Source organism: Castanea sativa, chromosome 1, assembly GCF_040712315.1.
Source record: "Castanea sativa cultivar Marrone di Chiusa Pesio chromosome 1, ASM4071231v1".
In the NCBI taxonomy this organism is placed as follows: domain Eukaryota; kingdom Viridiplantae; phylum Streptophyta; class Magnoliopsida; order Fagales; family Fagaceae; genus Castanea; species Castanea sativa.
Window position 1 is genome coordinate 20189072 of NC_134013.1, and position 21500 is coordinate 20210571.

At 32.7% G+C, this 21500-nt stretch overlaps 2 protein-coding genes across 7 annotated transcripts; both read left to right on the top strand.

Moving 5' to 3' along the window:
* Positions 1 to 1886: 1886 nt before the first annotated feature.
* On the top strand, positions 1887 to 14552 carry LOC142622645 (homogentisate phytyltransferase 1, chloroplastic-like). Of its 4 annotated transcripts, none has more exons than XM_075796161.1 (14): positions 1887 to 2003; positions 4796 to 4866; positions 4966 to 5010; positions 10049 to 10359; positions 10476 to 10559; positions 10634 to 10708; positions 10854 to 10937; positions 11305 to 11394; positions 11965 to 12066; positions 12215 to 12310; positions 12878 to 12949; positions 13125 to 13220; positions 13288 to 13392; positions 14320 to 14552. In XM_075796161.1, exons 2-14 carry the CDS (start codon positions 4806 to 4808, stop codon positions 14359 to 14361), a joined length of 1263 nt encoding a protein of 420 aa, XP_075652276.1. In that variant the 5' UTR covers positions 1887 to 2003; positions 4796 to 4805; the 3' UTR covers positions 14362 to 14552. The 4 variants fall into 4 exon arrangements, with proteins under 4 accessions (XP_075652276.1, XP_075652279.1, XP_075652275.1 ...); XM_075796164.1 differs by having other exon boundaries at positions 1972 to 2003; positions 10069 to 10359; XM_075796160.1 differs by lacking the exon at positions 1887 to 2003 and having other exon boundaries at positions 4621 to 4866.
* Positions 14553 to 17002: 2450 nt separating this feature from the next.
* On the top strand, positions 17003 to 18393 carry LOC142621874 (large ribosomal subunit protein eL39x). 3 transcript variants are annotated; one of them, XM_075795245.1, is made up of 4 exons: positions 17003 to 17087; positions 17742 to 17774; positions 17900 to 18003; positions 18115 to 18393. In XM_075795245.1, exons 2-4 carry the CDS (start codon positions 17772 to 17774, stop codon positions 18161 to 18163), a joined length of 156 nt encoding a protein of 51 aa, XP_075651360.1. In that variant the 5' UTR covers positions 17003 to 17087; positions 17742 to 17771; the 3' UTR covers positions 18164 to 18393. The 3 variants fall into 3 exon arrangements, with proteins under 3 accessions (XP_075651360.1, XP_075651359.1, XP_075651358.1); XM_075795244.1 differs by having other exon boundaries at positions 17075 to 17093; XM_075795243.1 differs by lacking the exon at positions 17003 to 17087 and adding an exon at positions 17375 to 17446.
* The last annotated feature ends 3107 nt before the right edge of the window (positions 18394 to 21500 follow it).

Consider the following 21500-nt stretch of genomic DNA (forward strand, 5'->3'; position numbering starts at 1 on the left):
TAGAAATTAATTTGTTGGTTGGGTTCAGTTCATGAATCGATCATATAATCAAAGCTATGCCTCAATTATCTGTATCTCTATATTAATTGTACGTAATAGTTTGCCAAAGTGTGGGCCTAATTTATATATTAGGGTGGCTTACTGTCTCTCTTGACCACTTCATGACCTCTTTAGCCATATGGGCAGCTCTATTAGAGGTGTGCAAAATATCCGCTTAACCCGCCAACCCACTCGACTCGCCCGCCCCGTGCGGGTCATTAAGTTAGGTGGTTTGGGTTGGGCGGGTTAGACCTCTAAAATTGCGGATTGGATTGGGTTATAGATTAAAAAATTGCCAACCCATTACAACCTGACCCACCTGCTTAATTATACATACACAAAAAAAAATATTATTTCAAATTGTTAAGTATTTAAAGTTAATCAATTCACCTAATAAATTTTTACAACTAATCAATAATCAATTCCCTAAACAGCACTAGCTTTAAAAAAATTCCTTAAACAAAATCTAAAAGTCAACATTGAAACCCTAAACACCTCTACCTACCACCCATCCCATTTACTTCTGCCGTATGTACAGTATACACTTTGTGCCTCTAGGTCTCACTACACTAATGGCTCATCACCCCATATTAATAAGGCGTAATGCGAAAGTCAAGTGCTCTTAGAACCTCATACTAGTAATTAAGGCGTAAATGATGTTATACTATCACCTTCAATTAACAATGCTAAGGCTATGCCATAGAAATTAATTTGTTGGTTAGGTTCAGTTCATAAACCGATCATATAATCAAAGCTATACCTCAATTATCTGTATCTCTATATTAATTGTATGTAATAGTTTGCCAAAGTGTGGACCTAATATATATATTAGGGTGGCTTACTATCTCTCTTGCCCACTTCATGACCTCTTTAGCCATATGTGCAGCTCTATTAGGGGTGTGCAATATATCTGCTTAACCCGCCAACCTGCTCGACCCACACCTGATCCGCCCGCCCCGTGCAAGTCATTAAGTTAGGTGGTTTGGTTGGGCGGGATAGACCCCTAAAATTGCTGATTGGATTGGGTTATGGATTAAAAAATTGCCAACCCATTACAACCAGACCTGCCCACTTAATTATACATACATAAAAAATATAAATATATATATATATATATATATATATATATATATATATATATATATATATATATTACTTCAGATTGTTAAGTACTTAAAGTTAATCAATTCACCTAATAAATTTTTACAACTAATCAATAATCAATTTCCTAAACAGAACTAGCCTTCAAAAAATTCCTTAAACAAGATTTAAAAAGTCAACATTGAAACCCTAAACACCTCTACCTACCACCCATCCCATTTACTTCAACTATATGTATAGTATACACTTTGTGGCTCTAGGTCTCACTTTTTCTTCTCACCTTTCACTTTTGGAGCTCTATTAGGGGTGTGCAATATATCTGCTTAACCCGCCAACTTGCTCGACCCACACCCGACCCGACCCGCCCGCCCCGTGCAAGTCATTAAGTTAGGTGGTTTGGTTGGGCAGGATAGACCCCTAAAATTGCTGATTGGATTGGGTTATGGATTAAAAAATTGCCAACCCATTACAACCAGACCTGCCCACTTAATTATACATACATAAATATATATATATATATATATTACTTCAGATTGTTAAGTACTTAAATTTAATCAATTCACCTAATAAATTTTTACAACTAATCAATAATCAATTTCCTAAACAGAACTAGCCTTCAAAAAATTCCTTAAACAAAATCTAAAAAGTCAACATTGAAACCCTAAACACCTCTACCTACCACCCATCCCATTTACTTCAGCTATATGTATAGTATACACTTTGTGGCTCTAGGTTTCACTTTTTCTTCTCACCTTTCACTTTTGGCTTTCACCTTCAGCCACTGTCTTTTTCTTCCTCTTTCTTCTTTGACCATTTTGTAGCCTATTTCTTATCATTTCAATTCTTCACCAATAATCACAAAGGTACGTAATTGCGTTATTGTCTTCTACTGTTTAAATATTTTTTGTCTTTTTTATTTCGGTATATGTCATTTGATTCGTTTATATATTATAAAATGTGATATAATATTACAAGTAAAGCCATTCTGGCAAGCAAGTTCATTGAATATTCAAGTTAAATATGTTATATATTACATAAGAATACAGTTCATCTAATTCTTTGTCTTTGTCTAATTTTTTTTTAATCCTTGATGTGACTTTGGAAATGTTAAAACTTTGAGTTTGTTGATTTAATTTTCCTAAGTTGTAAGGTAGAACCTACTGTTTTTAATTTCCTAAGTTGTAAGGTAGAGCCTACTGTTTTTAATTTCCTAAGTTGTAAGGCATAGCCTACTTTTGCTAGAGATGATATATCTCTTTTTCATCGACCCTATGTTTATGTTAGAATTGAGATTATTCAATGAAATCTACCTTTAGTTTTTTTTGTGCATTAATTATATTTTGAGATTATTCAATAAAAAATTTTAGTTTGTGATAATTTTTTTTTTAAATGTTGTTAATGCCAACCCGCCTAACTAGCCGAGTTGAAACCACCAATAAGTGTAACCAATTTGCCGGATTTAAACTTTGGTGGGTTGGTAGCGGATTAGAATTTTCCCAATTCACTAGTGGCGGATTGGATAGAAATATTGACGTTTACCCGCCCAATCTGACCCGCGCACACCCCTAAGCTCTATATATAACCAACCACTTATTTTATTTATAAGCAATAATTAATGCGTAGAAAATGAGATCTTCAAACTATTTATTAAGTTATAATTAATGTAATCTCACTTCCACATAAGTCTATTACACTAACACCACTCTAATTCTGCACTAATCACAATATGTTATCTGAAAATTGTGATTTTTTTTTTTGTGTCAAACTTATTGTTAATGTAATCCTTAGTGTTATTGGGTTGTGATTGCATTATATTTACTGTAAATGGAAAAATGAAGAGGCTATTAGTCTGACTCCGTCTATTACTGTTTGCATATGTTCCTACATATTAGAGCATCAGTCTCTACTTTACTAGTGCACATGAGGGCACTGAAAATAAACAAATAAACATATTAAACTTTCTCTTTTGGTTGAAACCAAAACATACTTAACTATCAGTAGATCTCAAATCTCTAATATGGTATGTCTTTATTAGCATGTGAAATTTATACCTTCCAAACTCAAAAGACACGAACTAAATAAAAGTGACTTGGGTATCCCAAATCTGTAATGGTACGTGTTTACAAATTTATGCCTTTCAAACTCAAAATAAGTGAACTAATTGGCCTCAACTTTACCAGTGCATGTGTGCACTAACAATAAACAAACAGTAAATAATATTAAACTTTCACTTTAGGCTAAAACAAAAACATACCTAACTTTCAAAATGCCTCTAAGTCTCTAATGGTATGTGTTAAATATTGGTAAACAAAATGTTATTAAATTTATATACCTATGTGAGACAATTAAAAGTGACTTGGTAGCCCAACTTTTATATGGGCTTGAAGATTTTGGTAATGTGAGATCCCCCTCAGATAATCATCCATTTCCCACAAAACAAATGCAGCACAAAACAGTAATCAATGGCAGAGCAACGTACATGTAATCAACGATGGCAGATACGGTGAGGGTTCGACGGAAGCACCAGGGTTCCGACAACGACAACTGATCGAAGAGGGTAAGGGAGACTGGATAGTGAGAGTGAGACTGATGGAGAATGGGGGAGAGTGAGGAAGAGTGATTGTAGAGAGTGAGGGAAAGTGTACAGGGAGAGAGTGAACAGGCGTTGTGAGACGTTAGGGATTCAAATTGTTAAGGCAAACTCAATTTTTAGGTTACCGAGTTATGGATGTATACACAAGCATTTTTTTTATTGGAAAAGGCCATGTCTACTTTGCCAGCGTGGCACAAAGCTCATACTAACTCGACTATACGAGCATCGAGTTCTTCAATGAATCTTGACCCTCATATCATCGAGTTTCAAAACAGAGGCATATCCCCATATAGTTTGAAAAATGGGGCAATATGTTAAAAAGTTTTACAGAAAGGGGTAAAACCCCATTTTGGCCTATTTTCCCATCATACACTCGCTGGGTTATTATAAAAAATATTCTCACAAAGAAAAAGAGTTATTATAGAAAAAAAAAATCTCCTGGGAGTGGCTCCAAGATATTAGTAAGAGATTTTGAACCCATTATAAGATCTTAGAAACAATTCCAAATCTTTTGTCCTACTTTTCCTGCTCCACTATGTACTCCACAAATAAAAACATGTCACATGTCTATCTATTTTATTAAATGCTAAATATATGCCTTCTATTATTACAATTTACTAAAATAAATAAATAAATAAATAATCCATCATATTCAGGTAATTGAAATAATAGAAGACATAAATTTAACATTTAATAAAATGGATAGACATATGGCATGTTTTTATTTGTGGAGTATGTAGTAGAGCAGGAAAGGTAGGATAGAAGATTTGAACTCTTTAGAAACCATTAAGTCAACTCTTAAAGATTGCTATTATGACATCAATGTGTTAAAGAAAACAACTAACTCTATTTCCATGTGAAGCATCTGTCTTTTTAGACAAGTTTTAATGCAATTTCAGTATATAGCTAAGCTATTTCCTTTCTGGTAAAGAATTTAGCCTGAGTTGAATATGTCATCAAATCATTGCTAACCAAGGAAACTCATCCTTCAATGCTACCTGCTTAGCATCTTTCAATTATAAACGCAATTGGCTCGAGAAATTTTTGGCCATCCCATTGCAGAGAGAGAAGCATGATTAGCGCTAATGCATCTTCTTGTTTCACTGCTTCGCAATACCCAATTTTAGAACAAGGTAGATATGTTCTCTTCTTTCCGTGAAAATTCCTTCTCATTTGTTATTTTCTTCAAGGGAATAGCCAAATTCAAGTTACATTATACTTGATTTTAACAGATGGGCTGCAGAGAAAAATTTGGTCCTCGAAAACCCAAACAAGAGGTAAGCAAACTATTTCTTTTTCACTCAATTAAATTTTGAATTTTTGAAAGATTTTCAGTTGATCAGTGCTTATCCTCAATGTGGGAGAGTTTTTTTTTTTTCTTTTTCTTTTTCTTCTTTTGGGTAATGTTTAGTTAATCTCAATTTGAATTTGTAGTTTAATTTGGAGATGAGTAGAGAGGGGAAGGGAAGGTGACCGAAATGAGCTGAATTTAATATATTCTTTTTACCTTCCCTTCTATGCTGATCTTCTTTTCCTTAATCTCTTTGTTCCAAACATAAGATGATTGGAGAGTATTATTCTCGAATTCAGATTGATCAGTTCTATTAATGATATGAAAATAAAGAAATAAATTAATACAGTTTTTTTTTTTTTTTTTTTAAAGTTAGAGACTTAGAAGTTTAGCCCCATTGTTTTATTTTAACAAAAATAATTCAACTTATTAAGTTGACCATTTATAAAGGTCAATGGATTTCCAACTAAAATGCCCCAACAACAAATCACAAAGTAATATAATGTAAAGAACATAGTGATTTCTTAACAAAGGGAAAAACCTATAGGCACATTCAAATGAAAAAATAAATAAATAAATAACGCTGAGGATATCACCTACCAAGGAAAATTTCAATATTTAGAATTGAAGTTTACATTAGAAATAAACCATAATTCTCAATCGGTCAAGATTCGATCAACAAGTAGATCTCAATTGATTGAGATGTAGTCGAGATTCTAGACTTGACTTGAACTAATTCTTGGACTTTGTCTTACACTTGAATTTTCTACATTACAACTCAAAGACCCATTATTTGTCTTGGATTTTCCAATACTAACCTAACAAATTTGCAAAAAATCAAATTTCTTAGTGATATAAACATTTATAATATAAATTGCAGTTGGCACACTCAAGCTAAATATTTAATTATGTAGCCTTAATGCTAACATTCTTCCTCACTTATTTTGTCGAACTATATATGATGAGAACCTTTTTTTTATTATGTATGTAATCATTTCTTATGTTTCAATCTTTTCTCGTAATTTTGTCATAATTTGATCTCAAGTTTACACTATTTAAGCTACTTAACACTACTTAATGTCCTTTCTAAAGAGATTTATTTTTTTCCTTTAAAAAAAAAAAAAGAGACTTATTTTAATGTTGTATGCTCCACAGGCTAGAATCCGATCTCAAATTTATTCTATAAGCTAATTAACAATTATCTAATGTCAAAAGGCTATTAGGAAATATTTTTTCATTGATCTTTTTCATACAATATAGAAATTTTACTCTAGTATAATCTAAGTGTATATATGTGTGAAACTCCCTCCTAGAAATTTGAATCCCGACCCTTACCTCCCCACAACTCACAAGCACCTATACTTGTAGAGTAATCATTGCACCAAAAGTATGCGGCAATTTTAAATTAAGAATAGTAAAATTTAATCATTTAACCATTATTTTAGCATCTTCCTTCACATTAAATCAATTAATTATTCTAACAAAAAATACTCGAAGGATGTAAAGTATGAACCAGGGTTTTTAAGGGTAGAGTTTTTACTTTTTATTTTTATATTCCTTTTTGGTACACTTTTTTTTGGCAAGGTAGTTTTGAACGATTTTCCATAGTTGAAGGATTTACGCCCTCAAATCTCCTGATATTACTAACATACGCCAGCTGTAATTGAAAAAAATCCACCCAAATTCTAGTGGTTGACTATTTTTAGGGTAAGTTAGTAGTTGGGTAAACCGTTCCAATAACAAATTGACAACTTTTTTGGCATGCCTTGTAGTTGAATTGACACCTCCCCATGTATAAAGTGTTTAAGGGTTTAGATGGGAAATGATTCAAGTTACGAGATTAGTAGCATGTTGTAATTATTTCTCAAAAAAAAAAATTGACAACTTTAAAAGTAAATCTTTTATTCAGGTGGATATAGTTTATAATTAGAGACTCAGGACAAAAGTGAACATGATCAAGCTAGTTGGTACATTTCTTTTTTTCTTTTTCTTTTTTAGAGAATCTGGTTGGTACATTTCTTTAATGCATGTATATTAAATTCTAATAACAAATGAGCAGAATATAGTAGGCTTGCATTGAGTTCCATAGTGCCATTCATATTATGTAATAGGCAATGGCAAGTCTGAATTTTTCTAAGGGGCCTAAACTAAATATATCAATAATGTTTAAATTCACAAAACACATAATATAATATAATTTTTTATATTTACATTATATATAGATTTTTTTTTTTTTTTGAGAAAGGAATATAGAATTTATATTTAAAACAATACTCCAATATGATTTATTATATTGGAGTATTTTTTAAAACAATAATCCAATATACACATTTATATTTAAAACAATTTATATATTATTTTCATGTATATAATTTTTTTATCAAATCAATTTTATATAATTCAAGGAAAAAATTTTCTTTTCATTAACTCATGTGTAATTATCCTTTAAATTATATTAATTATAATTAATAGTTTTCAAATATTTTAAATCAAAGTTTTTTGTCAAATAAATTAAAGAATACACATTTAATTATAGCAATAGTTTTTAAGAAGCATAAAAATGTATATAAATTAAAAAATTTCAGATAAATTAAATGATAAATGTCATTCTTATGTACAATGTAATATATATATATATATATATATTGTAGGGACGAATTGGTTCCCAAGCCCAAAGGATGGATGAACTTCGGCCCAAAGAGCCCAATACAATGAATTTCTAAAGAGTAGATTGGAAGACTGGGCTTTAAGGAGTTCAACAATAAGTAAAATGAGTCCAAATGACAAGAAAATGAAGATAGACTGGTTTAAACTAAAGAAAATTGTCCTCGGCACAGTTCGAGGAGGTCAATTCATATATATATATTCCATTTCAAGTTTGATTACAAGTTCAACTCTAGATTGCAACAATCTTTCTCTCTTAATTTTTTGATCCCCTTTTCTCAGGGACCTTTCTCTATTTTATACTTTCTTCTCCTTCTCATTGCTACCTTCCACGTGTAGATCTAGACTGCTAGTGATGATACTTGTCCCATCAGCCACTTCCTAAAATCTTTGGGTAGTAGCTTTAAGTCTGAAAATTACTGTTCAGATATCACTTCCTCATTAATGCGACCAGAGAGTTGGATACAGAGTATTCAATGCGGTAGTAGCAGCTTTCTCTTAAATATTTTATAGATGTTCATTTGCACTGTGCTCCCATAAAACATATCTTCATCAATAGAACCTCTTGGAAGATCATTCTGGACAACAGGACGTACCATCTGACATTTGCTTCACTTAGCCAAGGAGACACCCCTCCTCGGCCTACTTCCCTTAAGTTCTTCGGTCACAACCTGCTCGTGGACTTCTAGGTCTAACATCTTCATTACTGTTTATCTGTCCTCGAACCAATGAACACCCTCAGACAAAGCCCATGGCCTAATATGCATTTTTGGGCCTTTTATCCTTTTATATATATATATATATATATATATGTAGAAAAACTATTTTTTTATGGATGAAAAAGTAGAACATATCCCAGATTTTTAACCATAAAAATCTCAACATCTTCTATTCTAGTGAAAAATAATAATAATTTCTTGCATGCCCACATCCCTAGCTCTCTAAATGCAAATAAAAATGAGTTTGTTTTTTAGAAAAGAAAAAGAACCTTTAAGAAAATGATTTACTTATTTATATATTCTTTTATGAACACATACTTTTAAATGCTAATAAAATCTATGAGTTATGTATCAAAAAAAAATGTGAATATTAAATAATAATAAAAATTACATTTTACCACCCTAAACTATACCACATATTACATTTTACACCCTAAACTTTTCGAATGCACATTTTGCAACCTAAACTATGACCCTTGTTACACTTTGCATCCCAACGTTAAGTTTGCTATTAATTTGGATGGAAATTCAAAATTTAAGGTGCAAAGTGTAATCAAAAGTATAGTTTAAGGTGATAATGTGTAATTTATTTTTTGTTTTTAAAGTATTGAGAATATGGGAATTAGGTCTTTTTATATGGTGCTATATTTTCTATTCAAGTTTACAATAAACTTAATGTCGAGGTGCAAAGTGTAATAAGGATCATAGTTTAAGATGCAAAATATAAATTCAAAAATTTTAGGTGCAAAGTATAATTAAGAGTATAGTTTAGGATGATAAAATGTAATTTTCCTTTAAAAAAAGACATTAATACTTTAAAAGGTTGTATATGAAGGGAGATAATTAAGTAAAAATGTAAAATTCACTCATATGAAATTTTAAAATAAGGGAGTGAGAATGTCCCAAATGTGTCTAAAAAGGCTTTTTATTTTTGGCTTTTTGTCATACATTTCATAAAAATTACCAAAATATTTTTTTTATTAATATTATGTAAATAAGTTACGGAAAATTGCGGGTTACTCAATCAAACACTAAATTTGATATCAAGTGATTTTTTTTTTTTTTTATACAAGATAGAATTTCTGCTCTAACTTAATCTAAGTGTATATGTATATGAAACTCTCTCCTGGAGACTTGAACTCCAGCCCTTGCCCCCCACAAGCACTTATTTTTGCTTAAATGGGAGAATTCAATACGTTTGGGAACATAGAAGTTTTCAAATTATTTCAGTGGGAAAAAAAAGTCAATGGTGTATAAGGATGCGAAAAATTATTTCCAAGAAAACTGAAATATAATAATTAGTTAATGAGATGAGCATATGAGTTTTTATACACATGAGATTTATGTAAATAATTATTTAGTTTTAAGCGCATTAAATATTTGTGTTTATTCTTTTATGTAGATTAGCTATTTGAAATGACTTTTCCGTAGAGATATCCTCATGATAAGTCAGAAATTGAGAAACAAGTTTGATAATAAAAAAATTATTTAATCAAATAGGCAAGGTGATTCTGAACACATCCATTTGCTTTGCCAATTTACTGGTGTACAAAGTACAAACAATACATACCAGAATTTGTTATATTCCAGAAGTGAATACTATTTATGTTAATGATCTTAATTGTCTTAAAACATGTTCAGGTTGTGTTATTCCTCTTCAGGTGGTATCAGTGAAGCAACTAAGAAGCAAATCCATCATATGCGAACAGAAGAAATGTTTCAGATGTTCTTCTACAAGATTTTCTTCTTTGACAGATGATAGTAGAAACCATGAGAGCATAACAAGCATCAGAAGTCATGTCATAACCAAGAAATACCAACTTGGTGCCATATATAAACATGAATATGCATCTAAACCAGAGGATGATTATTCGACAAGCTTTCTTAGTGTTCTATCTAAGCAATTAGAAGCTTTCTACTTGTTTTCACGTCCTCACACTGTAATTGGCACCGTGAGTTACATATCTTTAATTACCTGAGAAAAAACAATTTGACAGCATCTTTCTTTTGGCTGAGAGATAACAAGAATTTGACTATAAATATATTTTGTGTTACTTCTTTTTATCAGGTTATAGGGATAGTATCAGTTTCTCTTCTTCCAGTAGAAACCATTGCTGATCTGACTCCTACATTTTTTATGGGTTTATTGAAGGTAAATTTTGGTCAGGTAGAGATGAACTTGCATACTACGTACTAAATTAACATTTTTTGTTTTCCTATTGTCAGGCATTGGTACCCTCCATTTTGATGAACATTTACATTGTTGGTTTGAATCAATTGTTCGATGTTGAAATAGACAAGGTAAATCATCATACACTTTAGAGTAAATTTTAAAATGTACAAGATATGTATCATATTTCAATTTCTGAGATACAATGCATGATTGCCCCATTGACATGTACTTCATATACTTGGGATTAAAGCTTGTTGTTTTACATGCTTACAGGTTAACAAACCTTATCTCCCTGTGGCTTCTGGTGCCTTCTCAATGAGTACTGGAATCACAATTGTTACTGCATCTTTATTGATGGTAAGTTGGCAGGCATGATCCTTGATGTTCTGATTATACTGACAGTTTGATAGATTATTGAACTGTTTGGAAGTTGCAAAATTACGCTCTTTCAAATTTTTTATTCCAGTTTGGGATGACGCAAGCTAGAACATTTTCAATTAGTCTTTTGAGGAATAAACTAAAACTAACATTTTCAAATTTGTACATATTTTACCTTTTGTAAATTGTGTTGAAGGTTATTTTTGTCTTGCTGGATTTTCCAATTTCGTAAGCAATTGATGTTCAAACTGACACAATTATCTTCTTCTCGGGTACCAGTAGTAGTGTAGATTATATATGCCTTCCAAAATTTTCTCACATCAATCTTTCTGGTATTATTTTACAGAGTTTTGCTATGGGAATCATTTTTAAATCACCACCACTTTTTGCTTCACTTCTAGTGGGTTTTCTGCTTGGAAGTGCATATTCCATTGATGTAAGTTTCCTACGCTTATATATTCTGCGTTTGTTGACATTAGTTCAAGAAAAGACAATTAATTAATATAATCAATAACCTAATCTTCCAATATAATTGGGAGTCTAGAAGACACTTTAAAAGAAAACAATAATTAGTATCTAAGTGCTATTTGTAAATTGAAACTGAAAACAAATTTTGGCACATCGGAAGAATATGCAATGTAGGCCTTATGAATTCTTGAATCTATTAGTCCCCCTTTTGGCAAACCTCTCTCTCTCTCTCAACAGCTTTGTGGCTGGCAATTCAGTTTCATATTGTTCATAGTTGTGCTACTTTTGAACATTATTCACTTGGAGTTTGATTGCAGCTATATCAGCTTAATGTTGGAATGCCAAATGTGTCCAAAATTCATATCCTAACATACATGGTTTAGCATTGTTGACCTTACACAACATTGGATTGTTCATTTGTTTGGGATAAATTACCCTTTTAAATTTTAATATAAGCTTGTGTCAGTGTGTGCAACTGTAACTTGTGTATTGCAATAGTGGATAATTTGCTTAAAGTTTGTCTCTGTCTGTGTTATAGCTACCCTTTCTCAGATGGAAGAGTCACGCAGTTCTTGCCGCAACTTGCATCCTCGTTGTGAGGGCTGTTGTTGTTCAACTCGCTTACTTTTTACACATGCAGGTATATACAACTCCTAAAATTTGTAGGGGACTTGGTATGCAAGACAAATAGCACTCTTATTACATTTGATGAAGAGACTTTTATTTTACATTCTAATTTGGTGTTCCTCATTTTCTGCTTTCTACAAAAATGGTGAATATAACTGAAGAACTATGTGCTTGGTAGACCAGTCATGATAACAAAATCATTGGTATTTGCTGCTGCTTTCATGTGCTTCTTCTCTGCTGTCATTGCATTATTCAAGGTAAGAACTGTAATTTAACCAGGCAATTTATTTACAGTTTTAGTTGCTTTAAGTATTGCTCCTAATATTGAAATGTTGATTTTGAGAGCTTGAAAAGGCATTACATAATATAGACCATTTATGTACCTGATGATAGGATAATTAGGATTATAAAGTCAAAATAGTCCAAAACATGTATGTTTTGGAAGCCAAATAATGCTTATCCATTGGATGCTAGAGGAAAATTAAGGTCATCGTACCTAGTGCAAAAAGGAAAAATATAAATTACAAGGGGATCATTGACACAATTACATGAGATGCAGTTCCTGATTCTTACAGTAATTTGCAATGATGTATGCAAATTCAGTGATGAATAGCTCCACTAAAGGGCATGGAATTGTGCCTTCAAATGTCATGGAATATAAAATAGAATTATCCTATTTTCCTGAATCTTTCACCGCAGTTCATATATCCATTTTGCTGCAGATTTTTTTTTTTTTTTTCTAGAAATTTCAAATCACTTGTGCTTGTCATCATGCTGCATATATTTAATGGTTATTAATTCACATCTTATTGTCATTCTAACAGGACATACCTGATGTGGATGGTGATAAAGAGTTTGGAATTCAATCATTCAGCGTTATACTTGGTCAAGAAAGGGTCTGTATATCAATATTGCTTTAAGTATTTTCCTTACTTTGTTTGGTTGCCTAGCAGATGAAGTAGAAAACAAAAGATTTTTGCTATGTTAACAAGTGTGCAACCCAACAAATAATGGTGTTTCAAAATCAAGATTTGAAATATTGCCTCATATGTACTGTGATATTCCTGATAGGTATTTTGGCTTTGTGTTAATATGTTAACATTGGCATATGGGGCTGCTGTGGGGATAGGTGCTTCTTCTTCATTCCTTCCAAGCAAGCTAGTTATGGTATGTAGTGTAACGTGGCAACTAATTTTGCAGTTGTATGTCCATTAATAAACATTTGTTGATGCAGATATTAGGACACTTGGCACTTGCTTCTTCCCTGTTGGTTCGAGCTCAATCAGTTGATATTGCCAGTAAAGCCTCAGTGACTTCTTTTTACATGTTCATATGGAAGGTGAGTGATTGTATATCAGTTTTCGTTTTTGGTAAGTACTGCTATCTTTTGTTTTGGTTAAATACATTTAAATGGCAGTAATGCCAACTACAAAGTAAATTCTTCATTTCAAAGTCATCGGCTTATTGCAATTATATTCACTTCCATGCCTTTTCTTTATGTGAGAAAATTTTTAGTTAAGGTGAAGTAGACTCATCCAAATTCCAATGCTGTGAGTAATGAGTAATAGGGAGTTAGGGAGAACTTTTTTTTCACAATGGCGGACATGGTCTGTTGTGATTGTAGTAACATCATTTTCACTTGAGTCCTTCGGTTATACCTTTTATTATTATGCACCAATCAAAGCATGCTTGTATACTTATTGGAAATGTAGTGGACTAGTTCATTTGTGTGAGACATCCAAAGCCCCCCAATATTAGAGTGATAGGTCAAGGTCAACATTGCAAGCCTATAGCTTCCCAGTACAATAAGCATTTTTACTTAAAATCAACTTCAAGGAAAATTCGGAATACCACATAACGTACTAGGCTACTAGCTCTTGTACTAAAACAAAATTAAAGGCTGGTTTACAGTGGGAATGAATTCAAACAAGGAAGGTAAACAAAATTTGTGTTGGTTCTAACACTTTTTCATAACAAAAATTATATAAAAACAAGATTGCAATTTACGCACTAACACACACACACACACACACACACCAAAAAAAAAAAAAACCTTTTTCTATTTTATTTTTATTAAAATTGCAGTCAAATGTAATGATTTTACTTCTAGGGGTTATCCAACTTCTCTCTCTCTCTCTCTGAATACAAGACCAGTTGCTGAACTTTTTCTCAAACATAAGATCAGATTTCATGAGCAAGTTTGATTTAAAAAGCAAGCAATTTTTGTTCTTTAAATCCATACTGATTACTGATGTTGCTTCTGCAGTTGTTCTATGCCGAGTACTTCCTCATTCCTTTTGTACGCTGAGAAGAAAATTAAGGGTCACTTGCTAAAACAAAAGTAATGCCACATTTTCACATTTTGTCCAACTTGGGAGCAATTTGGACAGTTACTAGGCAACAATATCTGCCTAATCGGTCTTCCTGCAAATGCCATTTTCAGATGTGGTTTTTTTTTTTTTTTTTCGTTGTGACCTATTCGAATAAAGACATGTCATAGGCAAAATCCCTTTTTTTTTTTTTTTTTTGAGAAGAATAGACAAACATCTAAATCTGTGTTATCCATTTATTTCAATGAAAAACTTCATGTGAAAATACTTTTCTGCGTCTTCTTATATTTGGTACCATTTAAAAAAAAAAAATATATATATATATATATATATATATATATATATTTAGTCAATGAAAAACCTATTAAGAAAATATTGTACTTTTTAAAAAATATATCATTTTCCCAAAAATATTCTGAGATGGCATTTTCCCAAAAAATATTAATTACAAAACAAAGGCAACATAAATTTTATACTATATGAAGATTACAATATCTTTTGATCTTCGGTCCGCATGGATTTCTATTAAGTAGATGGTCGCGGCAGTGAATTAAAGACTAACAGGCTCCCATAAAAAAAAAAAAAGACTAACAGGCAGTCAACAAACATACCACGAAACTGGTTCAATTCTGATACAAATTGAACCAAACTGATTTTAGTTTATTCAAATTTAGTTAAATTGCAATTTATGAAAAAGTCAAATTTAAAAGTAGTTCGGATGGAAATGTGAAAAGTAACCGTTTAAGCCCCTTGGTTAATTTTATAGCGAAATTAATGGTTAAGTTTTATTCTAATGTCATAACTAACCACTAAACTAATGAATAAATTTAATTATTACATTACAATATACTTTATTACTAGTAATAAAAATTACAATTTTTGCTATAATTTCCATTCAGTAAGTGTCTTATGTTTTCTCCTGTTTTCAAATAGATGAATGACACGTGGCGTATATAAAATGTAGGCGTAAATGTATTTTTAGTCCCTACATTTTGACCCGATTTCTATTTTGATCCCTACATTTTATTTTTACTACTTTTAGTCCCTAAACCAATTAACGCGTGACATTTAAGTCCTTACCGTCACTCAACTAACAGAAAATGCTGACGTGGCTAACGGCACAGTAAATTAATAATTAAAAAATCTATTTTGGCATTAAAAAAATTGTCATGTCAGCGATTAAATTAATTTTAATTAAATAAAAAAAATTAAAAACAAAAAATTGAACATGAACATTAACAACAACAAACCCAGAATCAAGAACATCAACATCAACAACAGAATAGATTAGATCGAACCACACCCAAACCAACAAACCCAGAATCAAGAACATGAACATCAAAGAACATGAACATCAACAACAACAAAATAGATCAAACCGAACCACACCCAAACCAACAACAACAACAAAACCTGCAATCCCAACCAACGAACCCAGTCGAACCCAGCACCCACCAACAAACTCCCTTCCACGGAGACGGAACCAGACCCTAACTTCATACTCGCCGAAGCTTTCTTCTTTGCAGCCAGAGATGAACCCAGATCATAGGAACATAAGAAGATGAACCCAGATCTTGAATTTCTCGAAAACCCCACTTCAAATCTCATACAGATCGCTCACGAAACGAGAATAACCAGGAAAATATCTCACCGAGAGAACAAAAAAACCACAACAACAACAACAACAACAAAGAAAAAGAAAGCAAATGTAAACTAAGATTACCACAACGATCACCTTCCTCAAGACATTTCAGACGATGAGAAGATGAACCACCATGAAAGCAAGTCAAAGAAGGAACCAAAGGAAGAATAAAGAGTTCAACGGGTACCGAAGGCATTTTCACAATGCTCTTCGAAACCCAGTTAAGAAAAATCCCGAAATTCCTCTAATAAGCCACAATTGCAGGGATTTTTTTGATCAGCGAAAGCATATTTTTGGAGTTGAATAAGAGGTAAAACAAATTGTGGGATGTGGGTCTGAGAAATCAGCGAGTTTGGAGGCAAAGCATGAAATGGGTCGGAGGGAGAGAGAGAGACATTTGCGTGATTGGAGAAGAAGATAAGAAAGATTGGAGAAGGAGGCAGATATTGGGTATGGAAATGAGGAAGAGCAGGTGGGTTCGTGTTCTTGTGATCTGGGTTCATCTTCTTGTCTTGTGTTCGTGTGATCTTTCATCTTCTTGTTTTTAAATTTGGATTTGTGTTCTTATTATTCTTGTTTAAGGCATTTTTAGATCTCAATTAATGTGATTTTTTTTAATTTTTTTTATTTAGTTAAAATTAATAAATTAATTTTTTTTAAATTTAATCGCTAACGTGTCAATTTTTTAATGCCAAAATAGATTTTTTAATTATTATTTTACTGTGCCATTAGCCACATCAGCATTTTCTGTTAGTTGAGTGACGGTAAGGACTTAAATGTCATGCGTTAATTGGTTTAGGGACTAAAAGTGATAAAAATAAAATGTAATGACTAAAATAAAAATTAAGTTAAAATATAGGAACTAAAAGTGCATTTACACCTAAAATGTAATGGTAAAAACGAGGCCACATCACATTATCGTTAATTTGTCTTATACCCCCACTCTTCCGCAGCAACGCTAGCCTCTCACGCCAAACACCACTACTGACAACACCGAATCTGAGAAATAGAGCTGCACGAGAGGGAGAAATTGCGGAACAACAACAACAACAAAGGCTTCTTGTAAGCGTGAGCTAATTGCTAATTGCTAATTGCTAGTTGTGGTTGTGTGTGTTTCACCGGTTCGGATCTGCCCTTGCTGATTTGGTTGATTTCGGACTTGGTGGTCTCTTGCCATTTCTAGTCATGGGTCAGGGTCAGGGTCAGGGTCTGGTTTGAATTGAAATGAAATGGATTTACTCCCTTTTTTGTTCTTTATTTTTAGAATCAATATAATTTTTTCTTTGTTTTTGCTTATGTTATGGCTTCTCTTGAGCCTCTGTTTATGCTTTTTATGGATTCTCAGATCCGGCGATATTTCCGGCATGATTTCTGACGGGTCGGGTCCTTACGCAGTATTGCTGAAGAGTAAAGAGTGTGGGGTAAAATAGAAACAAATGATGTTGTGACTTAATAATTTTACCATTAGAGTTTGTAGATGCCACGTGTCGTTCATCTGTTTAAAAACAGGATTTGGCAATGGGCACGTCAGGATTAGGAAAGACCCAAAATCCATGACGAAATGAATTCGTTTAAGGCCCAATTCAAATATTTGCCCAACCCATAGTCTGGCCCAGAAATACATATGCATTTCACGTTTCATATAGGAAGTCCAACCCTAGGGTTTCTTCTTTTTCTTTTAAGTTCAGGCTTTCCTCTCTTTTCTCTCTTTCCCAGCTCTCGCAGCGGCAACCTCCAACAGCGAAAATGGTACTCTCTCTCTCTATCTCTCTTTGTTAGTCACCATTTTTGAAAACTGAGTGACTTTTATGATACGGGTCTGAATGAATATAGTGTATTAATTATTATTATTATTATTATTATTGTATGCTTAGCCGTCCCACAAGACCTTCATGATTAAGAAGAAGTTGGCGAAGAAGATGAGGCAGAATAGGCCTATCCCTCACTGGATCCGCATGAGGACTGACAACACCATCAGGTTCTCTCTCTCTATTTCCCACTTCTTTGTTCTTTTTTTTTTTTTTCTATATTTCTGTCTCTGATTATCTGCTTAATGCTAATTTTTCCTATTGGTTTTGTGTAATTTAAGGTACAATGCAAAGCGCAGGCACTGGCGTCGCACCAAGCTTGGATTCTGAGGTGTTTTTGTTGCTTTATTGTCGTTGCTTCTTTAGCAAAGTTTCAAAACAATGTATTTGACAAGAGGATTCTATAGAGCTTTCATGTTTTTCATTTCCTTAAGAACCCAATTTTGTATGGAACTCATACGAGTCCCTTCCCAGACGTTTATTTACTGTTTTTGACTATTATTGAATTGTGGGTTAATCTTAACTCTTCATATGATTAAAGTATTTTCTTGGATTGATAATGGTGGTTGAGCTGATCAATTTTTTATTGATGAAGAGCTTAATTATGTATTTCTATGTCTTTCTCATTCCAAACTACTTATAAGGTCTGTTTATGCGGTTTTGCTTTGTCTGCGTATGTGATTTGAAACTAGAGTGTGGTTCTTTTTTTATTCAGTTTTGAAAGGGTGTGCCTGTCACAGTTTCATGAAGAATACTTACAAAAGATCAACGTGAGCAATACCCACCTTTCTTCTTTCTTGCTTGCAATTTAGAGCTTTTCAAAACGCACATCTACTCGTGTTTAGTATTTTGAATTTGGAGTTTTTACTATATAATTGGAACTATCATGTTTGACTGATGAATTTGTATACTGAACTTGGGGTGAAGTTTGTACTAACACAGTTAGAGAATCCATAGAAATTATAGAATTCATTTCTCTGTGTGCTATATATGAATGTGTCTGATTGTTATTGTTATAGGAAGTAGAGCTTTTATCTATAGAGAGCTCTAGTTGCAGAGCTTTTTGTTATAAATGCTTTAACTGAAAAAAGATTTAATATTTCGGACTTCAGGCAAATTACAGTGAATAGTTCCTTTTAGGGTCTACATGGTTCATGAGCTTATCTGCAGTTGTAGCTGTTTTGCACTAATATCTGGGAAGATCTCCTTTTCTTAGGTACTCAACTTATTCGGCAGCAGTAAATTATAGAATATACAATTTAGCATTTTGAGCGTTTGGTAAATCACCGTTAATAGTACTTTAATGGTCTATCTGGTCCATCAGAATATCTGCAAATATAGTTTTTTTGCACTCTGTTTTGGACAGCACACCGTATTAGATTGGATTTCTTATGTAGATAGATTGCTTTAGGATTTCATTTTATTTTGAGTTCAAATAAGGATTAGATTGGATAGGGATTTCAGATGGGTTATTTTATGTTAGACAATTGATTAATGAAATTTCAAATTGGAGACTTTCCAAATTGGGTGCTGATTCCAGACACCTTAGGTGCTGATGCCCAAATTTTCTTGTTTGATGCTGATTCCAGCAATCCTTAAGTGCTAAATCTTTAATTTTCTTGTTATTTTATTTTCCTCTTGATTGTCCTGCATCAATATCTGGGCAGATAGCATCTTCTTATGTATTCATCTTATACCACAGCAGTAAATTATTGAATAGAAAAATCTTTTTCTTCAGGGTTTCTTTTGCTTGTTGGCAGTGTGGCTGTTACCATGCTTCCTTTTAAAGACTGTTTGCGAGGTCATTCGTATGGTTTATGCGCACAATGATTCGTGGTGGCAATCTGTTGCTATATTAGTTGCCTTGCTGATTTCATGGACTTGTTCAATCACAATCTTTCTATCAGGCAGTGCTCTTTTCAATTTGGTGTGCAACTTGCAAACTATACACTTTGAAAACTATGGTGCCTGTATTCATTGCTTGCTAATTCATATCAGGGTGCGGTAGTTTTAGCTTTTTGTTTATTGTTTTTTGTTAGTCACTATGTTGTGAGATCATTTTGTTAGGCTGTTCTAGACAAACTTAAATGGTAACAAGTAGTTGTTCCTCATGTTCTGTGACTGGCAAAAAACTAAATTTGGCTTCCCCCGTGTATGTAGCGGTAAATAATTATTGCCAATCTTGAAGGTTGAATCTTTGTCACCTCAAACCCATATTGGGTTGGCGTTGAGATATCAACCAACTGCATGTAGGTCTAGATTGCAATCTGGTTGATGATCGAATGTCATAGATTTTTGTTCCATTTGTTTTGGCTTGCAGCGTTTCATTTTACTGTACCTATCGGTTTAAATTTGTTGGTAGAATGGACCACGAGCTCGTAGTTTAGCGGCATTGCCTAGTTTGAGAAGGGGGAAGGTGAAGGAAGAGGTGTCATTTTCCTCAATTTCTATTATAGTTTTATCATTAATGATAAAAATGTGACGAATTACAAGGGAAGCCATTCATTGACATTGTTATATAATTGATGTTATAGATTACAAGTTTTGAAAATCAAGAAACTGATATATAATGGTGATGCTAATTTTGATGTGTGTAAAGGGCATTCAACTTATTTTAATGTTTGTTTGGCATGATTAATTTTGCTAACTTATCTTACTACTTAGCTTATTTTTGGTACTATTTATGGGTTTTATTGTACTATTTCAGCTAACATTTACCTTTATCTATAATAATTTCAGTAAAAAAAAAATAATTTTAACAAAATAAGCAAATCTCAAGAGATCTAACTAAACAAAGTGATGCTTATCTAGATATAACAATCGGCTGGTGTGAAAAAGGATGCAAAACACTGAATTCACTTACAACCCAAAAGGATTTGAATTTGATGCAATAATTGCACCGTGTAATTACTGTGTTGGTGACTTGGTGTGACGTTTAAAAACTAGAAAGGGAAAAAAATTTATATTAAATAATTGAAAGGTTATTTTGACCCAAATGTTAGAGACTAAAACTGAACATTAAACTTTCACTATTAGCTATTGATTCACATTAACATATGTGCCAATAAACTTGCTCTTTTTTGGCCCATTAGGCATCTTTCTCTTCAATTTAGAAAACCTCAATTCATCTCTTCCACCCCACAATGAGTCTTTTATAAGAAAGTTGATGGGTTAGGGCCAGTTTTGTAAAGCCATTTAAAGACTCTTTTGTGTGATTTAAATGCTAAAAATCGTGAAGCCCACTTTGGAGTGAGTTGTTTGGCAAGGAACTCTTACACGGGTATTTAGATTACAATACTCAATATAGGTAGCTTAAAACATGTATTTAGAGACCCCATAAAAAGATGTATTCAACGCTTAAGTTATAGCTCTGGAGTCTGAATGACGTAATTGTAAATATTGTGAAAATTGTGGGATATACACTAGGTCACTTGATTTGACAAAACACAATTGCTCTCTCTCTCTCTCTCTCTCTCTCTCTCTCCATGTTAGACAAGATTTCTCTCTCTCAAAGAACGGTTTTTTTTTTTCCCCCCTTCTTGGACTCTTCTTCATCAATTAAATTCAAAGCTCTTTCTCAAGATTCACTGGATTTTGGAATCGACCTCATTACTATTCTTCATCAAGTTATCATCTCAAATTTGTATCAAATCAGCACTAATCTTTC